Consider the following 9,179-nt stretch of genomic DNA (forward strand, 5'->3'; position numbering starts at 1 on the left):
TTTATCTATCTCTCTCTATAAAATATATATAATATATATATATATATATATGTATATATATATATATATATACATATATATATATATATATATGTAAATGAATTAAACCTGATTGACTCAGCTTGTACTGAACAGTCAACATACATAGAACAAACATGTGGATACAAAATGAGGAAGTAGCAGAAATGACGCGTTGGGGAACTTAGTTCCACCGAATGCTGATGTAATTCCGTTTTCTTTTAACAAAATAACAATGTATTCTGAATTCCATTACAATTTATTTAGTCACTAAAACTACTTTAGAGGTATTTGTGCTGTTTTTCACATTTAAAAGGAATTTAAAATATAGTAAAAAAAACAATTCAAAGATACTTATCTTTGTTTTATTGGAGGTTATTTAACAATAAGCTTTTTTTGTAAATAATAAATAAAGCAGACAATAAAAATGGCCAGAACAAAAGTAAAATGTGTTCCAACTTAAATGAACTGAAATCATGAACTTACAGTTAGTTACAGTTTATATATATATAAAAAATTTATATATATTAAATTAAAAAATAAATTAAACTTTTACTGTGGAAATGTTCTTACCAGGGGGTTCTTTGGCAGAAACACTCCCCAGACAGGGGAGAAGGAAAAACAGTATCATCCGCATAGTCGACTCAAAGTAGGAAACCAAGTCAGAAACTGACACCTCAGTCGAAGGTCTACTTATACATCGCAGTATCACTGTGTCGTATGTTTTATTCTCTCTTTTGCGGTTTTCGCTTCCTGTCACAGGAAGCTGTCAGAAGATTGTACATACACCATCAACATGTTGTGTCTAAAAGTAAGAACTGGAGCTCAGACTGCACTGTGTAGTAGTAGAGTACTCAGTTACTACTCAAGGCTACTCTCCATACTCAATACTAAATTCTCTAATTCTCTAAGGGCAAGGTTGCTTTGTCATAAAAACACAAAGGGCAATCCTTTTTTTCTTCTTCTTCTGTACACTGCAAAAAAAATAGCACCGCAATGTCAGCAAACTGCTGTAGGTATTAGCAGAAAAAAAAAGTATGTCGGGTGTACAGAAAAGAGAAAACACGTCAAATTACAAGAATCATGTCCATCTCTGCCAACGAAACATCAACTAATTTCACTTGATAAAACTGCCAAATGCTTAGACATACATTCAGTCAATTATTTTGAATTATTTCAACGCATTTGTTTAAAAGCCTGTTTAACTCGGGAACCGGAAGTATTAATTTGTAGGCTAAAACATCGATCCCAATAAACTCACATCTACATGCACCTTCTTCTTCATACTCTATGACTTGCTATGATGCTTGATTGTTCCTGAAATTGTAAGTCGATCTGGATAAAAGCGTCTGCTAAATGTAACATAATGTACTGTAATGTATTGTAAACGACAGGTTTGAAGACACATCAAATACTTTATCGGGTCAGTTTACATTCACACCGTTGTTGGTATACATCTTAATTGGTGACATTTGGCTTTTTTGTTATTGCCCTATTTTTTTATCAACTGCGCACTGTTAATAAAATTATGTATACATTTATTATGAAAAACCGGAAGTGTGTGTGTTTTGATAGCGGCTGCGGAAGGACCTGTCATTGCTCTCGATTCGTCCAACCGTTGAGGGTTCAGACACTGCAACCGAATTAAAGGAAACGTCAAATGTGACCGCCTGACAGAAAGTCACGATGGGAACAGCACCGAGGCACTTTCTTGGTGTCAAACCGCACAAAGCGCTGCTGCTGCTGCCTTTTCTGCTGACATTCGTGCTCGTCGGGAGCCGAGGCGAGAGCCAAGCTATGGACAATGTCGCAACAGAGAGGATGGCTGAGGAGAGCCACCGCCAGGACAGCGCCAACCTCCTCATATTCATAATGCTCTTAACGCTCACCATTCTGACTATATGGTTGTTCAAACACCGCAGGTTTAGGTTCCTGCACGAAACCGGACTCGCCATGATCTACGGTAAGAGCTAAGAGCCATAGCCACGGCGGTGATGTCAGACATCCATGATAAGTGGCTGCTGTTAGCTCCTCAAACCTGAGGGGCTGTGAGCTCACGATACTGGCTTATTCTCCGGTTTCACTCTGTATAATAGGGGAGCAACGGAGTGAGACCTCGTTCGGAGTATTGTTATTGTGATCCCGTAATCTGTGTGTGGAGTCTAAAATGACTGCATCAATGTATTATCACGGTTAAAAAAAAAAAAAAAACAGTTTAAGGCGCTCGGTATAATTCACTGGCTACAAAACTGTTCCAGTTGTTAGTCACATGACCATTGCTTGACCATTACAAAATCGCTTAAAACTGGAGCTCTGAGACTTCAACTTTTAACGTAATCTGTATCACAGATTGTGCATAAGAATTGGATTTATATAACCGACCCGTTAACGTGAATCAACAGCAAATTCTAGTAGATAAGATATGTTGACATAAACTTTAAAGGTTAGTTTAATTGTTAAATAATTAAATTGGCATACTGTATATAATGGTCAGATCATTTTGAATTATTCCTAGTAATTTATGGAACATTTCCATTGTCACCTGCATCTCTCATAATTTCCTTTATTTTGACAAAATAAAAATATAAATATTGAAATAAATGTGATTTAAAAAAATACATTGTTATCATTATCACCATTTACTGTTTGAAATATTTAATTATTTTATATATACATTTATTAAACACTTAACAGATGATACTTGATGTGTCATCAATTTCTTGCCAAATCGTGTGAGTTAACAAATGACTATTGGATGGAAAAAAATCACTTTGTTCTTGTTCGTCCTAAATTTAGTCTAACAAATGTCTAGTGGATAATTTGGGGGGAAACAAACATGTCATTATTTGTAAGGAAAATATTTTAGTGTGTAGTGTAGTGTGTGTTTCTGCCTACCACTTATCTATTTGCTTTGCTTTCTTTTGAAGGCCTTTTGGTGGGTGTGATCCTGCGTTTTGGCGTGCATGTGCCCCAGAGCACGAATGACCTGGTCCTCAGCTGTGCGGTCAACGCCAGTCCTGCCACACTATTGGTCAACGTCAGCGGTCGCTTCTACGAGTACACTCTGAAGGGAGAGGTCAGCCGCAGCAAAGGCCACCAAGTGCAGGACGATGAGATGCTGAGAAAGGCAAGAGAACAGACAGATGGCGCTCATGTAGTCAACACAGTAATTAATTCACAAGCAAATTTGCAGTTATGTCAATCCGTGCAGTTAAACATACCCTGTTGGACTCTACATAGTCTGAGTAAGAATCACTGCAGCACATCTTCTCAGGTAGCAGCCATGTTCAGAGACATGTTTCCACCAGAGGAACTGTGACCTAAATTAAATTCTAGGACAGAGAGATAGTGAGCATATGTTTCCAGTATTATACTTACACACCAGAGTACATAAAAAAGTAACATAAATTACAACCTAAAAAAGGAGGACATGTCTATCATTTGAACTTGATCAGGACATGAAAATCAAGCAATGCAAAGCTAAATATATGCAGTAAATTGAAACATTTGGCCAACATTGACTGAATTGTCCAATTTGTTAGTTAGTAAAAAAAAAAAGAGTAAAGCCATAAAATCGGACCGTGTGCCTTTGGTGCCTCATTACATGCTCAAAATATCATTACCAATGCTGTACAACACGAACCGCTTCCTTATAAAAGACAACACTGCCAGATGTGTCCATTAACAATGGAAACATGATGCCAAGCATGGTATTTTACCGTGTTTCCTGTTTTTCAGGTGACCTTTGATCCAGAGGTGTTTTTCAACATTTTACTGCCTCCCATCATTTTCCACGCTGGATACAGTTTGAAACGGGTAAGGATGTGTTGCAAATATGCAAATATGACCTAACTGGACAGTTTATTATTCTAGTGCTGCTAGTATGGGTTGATCGCCTTGGTTTTAGAATTTACTTAATTCTTAGGGGCACATGCTTTACAAAAAATGTTGATATTTCCACATTAACATGATGATGCAACATGATCAGGGAGATGCATGTAGTGCACTGTGGGCATGTGAAAAAAAGCCATTGTCAGCAACAATATTCTAAGCTGTGTTTTTTTTTTTTTTTTAAATGGTGGTCATTGGTTACTAAACGACAGCCAACTCCTGTTGAAGCACATGTTAAAGACCGTGTCTTCATGTCTAAATGCATTGAGTTGCAGTCATCTTCAGATATTAACTATACCTAGCAGGTAAACTAGTAGTGGTCAACATCATTTTTTTGATGATAGATTTTCTTGAACTGGCATCACTGTCTGTTTCAGAGACATTTTTTCAGGAACATCGGCTCCATCCTGGCCTACGCTTTCATCGGAACGGTTATTTCCTGCTTCATTATCGGGTAAGTTCTGCTGTTATCTCGGAGAAGACGTCAGACGATGTTGTTAATTATGATCTAACAGTTATTGTTTCTTTTTTTTTTTTTCATAGGTTGATCATGTATGGCGTTGTTTCCTTCATGAAAATGGTGGGACAGCTGGGGGGAGACTTTTTCTTTACTGACTGTCTCTTCTTCGGGGCCATTGTTTCGGCAACGGACCCAGGTTAGTTCCTGTGACGCAAGTAATCGTGGTCTTTGTGGTCAATCAGTACCAGTGGAACCAACCAGGGATAATTATCTAAAGAAATGATCTATGTGTGTGTTTATTTTAGTGACAGTTCTGGCCATTTTCGCGGAGCTCAAAGTGGACGTGGACCTGTACGCTTTGCTCTTTGGGGAGAGTGTCCTCAATGACGCCGTGGCCATCGTTCTTTCATCGTAAGTACTGATTAAAAGATACAGAAATAGGCACAACATTCCACACCTAAAGATGTTCCAATTCAAATTCACATTTTGAAAAAAAAAACAAAACCCCCCCAAAAAAACAAAACACTCAGGTGATGTAATTTTACTGTCTGCACTTCTGTGAAATGTGTAATTAATTCATTCAACCAAAACCCCCCAAAAAAAACAAAACACTGATGTCATTTTACTGTCTGCACTTTTGTGAAATGTGTAATTAATTCATTCAACATTTTCTTTGACAAATACTAAAAATATGAAGTGGTCACTGACCTGAACTGTACACAGGCCTTGTCTGACAAGTGTCACTGTTTATGTTGTATGTTGCACATAACCTTTGCCTGGACCATACTAACTATCACCCCGTGTCATTTCAATGCCTGCCTTCCTTCATCCACCCATGTCATTCATCGCCGGCCTGTACGTATGTCTGCAGTGTCCTCCTGCGTTTGGAGAAACAGGGTGGGCAGGCAGCTGGAGCCGTTCACTCCTCAGGAGATGAAGGCCCAGTCTGGCCTGAGGGGGCGGAGGAATGGCTGGCACAGAACCAGACATTGAGCCCTCGGTGGGTGGGTGGGTGGCTTTGTAAGATAGCTGCCTCTTTTTGCATGTTTTTTTTTTTTTAGTGCTAGATCCTGGTCATGTGCATTCAGTCAGTGTGATGCACAACTTTTCTCTAGTTAGACCCCTTGTAATTGTAATCCCTGTTCTCCACCTGTTCCAATCAAACATGTCCATCCTTTTCCTTCTTCACTGCAGAACCAATGTCTTAAACATGCCGTAAACTGTAACAAATATTTGGTACTTTTTGGAATTCAAATCAATTTATTTAAACTTTTTAGTCTTTTGACCAGACCTTCACAAATAAAAGCATGGAAATTCCCTTTTTTTTTTTTTTTTCAAAATGTGTCTATCCTTGTTGCATGGCAACGAGCCAAAGCTAAATGATCCAGGAGAAATGAGCATGTGAGACCCAGAACCCTTTGTTTGGTAAAGCTGCTGTCAGTGATATTGTACAGTAGACGACTTCTTATCTTTCTGTGTCCACTGTCATCTCTGTTTGAAACGCAAAGCTTAAAATCATTAACTTAAGTCACATTTTTCTCTGGCAGTGTTTCTTATTAATATCTGACCTGAACTCATGCCTTTTGTTAGCTTTACAAAAACAAATCATTTCTTGACTTTTCAAATATATCTTATGTGTTTAAGACACCTGGTGACCCGACAAGGAAGTAAGACAAACGAATAAATGTACGTAAGGTTTAAAAAAAATAAAAAATAGAAAGTCGAAGAACAAGTCTAACAAGCAATAGCTGAGGACCAGAAGAGTAAAAAGTGAAAATGCACTGTCGGGTCGGGACTCAAACCAGCAATCCACCGTGCTTTTTTAGTGCCAACTAAAAATGTATTTCGCTGACAGCAACTTTTTTTAAGTTTCAGTTAAAATGATCTAACCCTGAATCTGCGTGTCTGTACCTGGGCATTTGTTACCTGACCAACTTTCACTTCCTGAATTCCTGAATTCTCAGTAACCACTTCACCTCCTGTTTTCATGTAAATAGTTTCATATCTTTTGTCTGCTGCTGTCTGTCTGACCTTCAGCTCCATCGTGGCGTACCAGCCTGCAGGAGACAACAGCCACAGCTTCGAGGCCATGGCCATGTTGAAGTCCTTTGGCATCTTCCTGGGGGTCTTCAGCGGGTCCTTCGCTCTTGGAGTGGCCACCGGGGTCATGACCGCTTTCATATCTTTTCACTTGTTCCTCCAGTTCCTTCAGTTAAATATTGATAATAAAAAAACAATTTTTAGTTGTTGTGGAGAAGGTTCCAACTTCAAGTTGTCAAAATAGGTGCCTGACCACCATAGAATGAGATCTAGAATTCAGAGACCAGGACCCTTCGTGTAGAAGAGTTAGGAATGATTGAAAATAATTTCTAAATAGCAGGGTGGGAATGCACTTGCTGTTTTTTAGAAATCCTGTTGGTCCACTGTGTAGTTGAAACACTGCTTATAAAAGTAATGTAGAGTCTATTGGTTACATAGAGTTTGGTTTCTTTGTATTTTGTTAATATTTTATTGTCCTTGTCATTCTGCAGGACAAACACTTGTCTGTTGTTTGTTTCACTTCCCGTTTTGTCCTTGACTATCAGTTTTCATCACGTGACCAAGTTCACCAAGTTGAGGGATTTTCCTCTACTGGAGACTGCGCTCTTTTTCCTCATGTCCTGGAGCACTTTCCTCTTGGCTGAAGCCTGTGGTTTTACAGGTACAACAGGGTCGTTGACCTTACTGTGATTTGACTCCACTGTGGAGTTTACTAGGGTCTGACTTTTTCTTCTGGAGGACTATTAGAAATGAGGTTAACACAACATAGGGGAAAGTGAGCTAATAGTTAGCCAAAAAAGCAATAATCTGCCATTGGATAATTTAAAAGTAAAAAGCTAAAAGACAAGAAACTCAATCTGATCGGGGAGAGTGTTTGGAAAGTCCCTAAATTTCCAGTAGGCTGGTGTCAATTGTTTTTTTTTTTCTTCACTACTCAGGTGTGGTGGCTGTTCTGTTCTGTGGCATCACTCAAGCTCACTACACCTTCAACAATCTCTCTCCTGACTCCCAGGACAGAACCAAACAGGTGAGAGAGGACAGGTGTCAGTCTCTGTTAACAACCACGAGTGGTGAAAATGACTCATGTTTCCGTTTTAACTGATAAACAGAGACACAAAAGAACCGAGTTGGTTGCGTACGTCTATGAAGAAATGTCAAAAATGTGAAGAAGGTGGATTTGGCGATTACTCAGAAAAGAGGATGTAGATGTTCTGAGGAAAGAATCCCCAGCTGGTTGTTGTGGTTTGCCATCCATCTGCCTCTATTTTTGCTACATTTTGATGTTTATTTACTGAACACAGGTGGATACGTGAACTGTTGTCATTTAGGCTATAAATGATTGTGTGCTCTGGCGTCGTCTATGGTTACACATTGTGTCTATGATATTGCAAATATGATTACATTTTTAATCGTCACCAGGGCCACCTGCTGGGTGGGAGTTGTAAAAAAAAACAAACAAAAAAACCCACACCCAAAACATTTGCTTGCTCTATTTGGTTCGATTGTGTGCTCTGCATCAGTGACAATAATTCACTTTCACTTTCTGTCACCCTAACCAAAAAAAGAAAAAAGGAAAAATAACAGTTACAGCAAAAAAAAACCCCAAAAAAACCCTTTTGGTGAGGGCACCAAAATGACTGGAGTCAGCCGTGAATGCAAATAATGCCATGATGTGACCAATGAGGAACAAAATGAAGGAACACTTCACTTTTGTCACAAGTGCCTGTTTCACCCAGTTTCCCCTCTGTGTTTTTGCTGTTGTCTCTTCTTACCATCAGCTATTTGAGGTGCTCAACTTCCTGGCAGAGAACTTCATCTTCTCCTACATGGGTCTGACTCTCTTCTCCTTCCAGTCGCACGTGTTCAACCCTCTGTTCATCATCGGAGCCTTTGTATCCTTTGACTCTGTGCGACAAACACAACCAATTATTCAATGTTTGTGCTTTCCTAAAAACAACATGTCGTCGGTTAATGATACACACCGTGTCTTTATTTTTTGTTAGTCCTTAACCTTCCTGCGTGACCCAGGTGGCAGTGTTTGTGGGCAGAGCAGCGAACATCTACCCGTTGTCCTTCCTGCTCAACCTGGGCCGTAAGAACAAGATCGGATCCAACTTTCAGCACGTCATGATGTTTGCAGGTGTGTTTAAATACGGTCTGGTTTTGACACCCGAGTGTGGGCTTCTCATTTAGGTCTAGAATCTTCCACTCAGACACCACGGCACCACTTCAAAAACACAGACAGGAAACATTTTGACCTGTTGAGGTGAATACATAGTGACAATATTGAATTAAAAAAAAGTGTTATATATTTTAAGAAACAAAAAAACAATTTTTAGACAGGAAAATGATGTCAAGCGTTTAGATGGAAGTTGGTGACACTTTTAAAAGTGCTGTTAACCAGAGATCATTTTGTGGCTCTTTTTATCTGACGTATGAAACATCAACACTCCCACTTCTTTGTCTGTTATGACTCCACACGTCTGATGACATTTACTGACACAGACCAGTGAAAGGAAACACCATTATCTTATCACAACCTTGTATTTAACCATTTATTTTAAAATCATATGCAGAGGGGTTAACTTAACTTTTGCAAAATTACAAGTTACAAAATGATCCTGCCTGATCATTATTTGAAAAATATAAAATATTTTCAAAATGATCCTGCCTGATCATTATTTGAAAAAAATGTAGTATAAATTGCAAATGAATTCTGTTGCACCTCAGTCCAACCAATCCCCACAAAAATTCTCTAAAACAAACCTTT

At 38.8% G+C, this 9,179-nt stretch overlaps 2 protein-coding genes and 1 long non-coding RNA gene across 3 annotated transcripts in view; 1 reads left to right on the top strand and 2 right to left on the bottom strand.

The window, feature by feature from the left end:
* Window positions 1-743, bottom strand: part of LOC103395485 (cytokine receptor common subunit gamma) — a 4,449-nt gene extending 3,706 nt beyond the window's left edge. Inside the window, exon 1 of the mRNA XM_008333211.3 lies at window positions 592-743. Within this exon, the coding sequence (XP_008331433.1) occupies window positions 592-655 (64 nt within the window). The 5' untranslated portion in view covers window positions 656-743. The remainder of the gene's footprint in view (window positions 1-591) is intronic.
* A 961-nt stretch (window positions 744-1,704) lies between these two features.
* slc9a6b (solute carrier family 9 member 6b) overlaps window positions 1,705-9,179 on the top strand; it is an 11,991-nt gene continuing 4,516 nt past the window's right edge. The window contains exons 1-11 of the mRNA XM_008333210.3: window positions 1,705-1,981; window positions 2,946-3,145; window positions 3,757-3,834; window positions 4,287-4,363; window positions 4,453-4,565; window positions 4,675-4,780; window positions 6,407-6,548; window positions 6,965-7,070; window positions 7,348-7,436; window positions 8,188-8,301; window positions 8,438-8,549. Coding sequence (XP_008331432.1) covers window positions 1,705-1,981; window positions 2,946-3,145; window positions 3,757-3,834; window positions 4,287-4,363; window positions 4,453-4,565; window positions 4,675-4,780; window positions 6,407-6,548; window positions 6,965-7,070; window positions 7,348-7,436; window positions 8,188-8,301; window positions 8,438-8,549 — 1,414 coding nt within the window. The remainder of the gene's footprint in view (window positions 1,982-2,945; window positions 3,146-3,756; window positions 3,835-4,286; window positions 4,364-4,452; window positions 4,566-4,674; window positions 4,781-6,406; window positions 6,549-6,964; window positions 7,071-7,347; window positions 7,437-8,187; window positions 8,302-8,437; window positions 8,550-9,179) is intronic.
* LOC107990038 (uncharacterized) lies at window positions 6,458-9,027 on the bottom strand. The gene is made up of 3 exons (XR_001761576.2): window positions 8,392-9,027; window positions 8,182-8,314; window positions 6,458-6,575 (listed from the first exon to the last, which is right to left on the bottom strand). It is a non-coding gene; the product is annotated as an uncharacterized LOC107990038 (long non-coding RNA).

The sequence above is a fragment of the Cynoglossus semilaevis genome, chromosome 19, assembly GCF_000523025.1.
Source record: "Cynoglossus semilaevis isolate Cse_v1.0 chromosome 19, Cse_v1.0, whole genome shotgun sequence".
In the NCBI taxonomy this organism is placed as follows: domain Eukaryota; kingdom Metazoa; phylum Chordata; class Actinopteri; order Pleuronectiformes; family Cynoglossidae; genus Cynoglossus; species Cynoglossus semilaevis.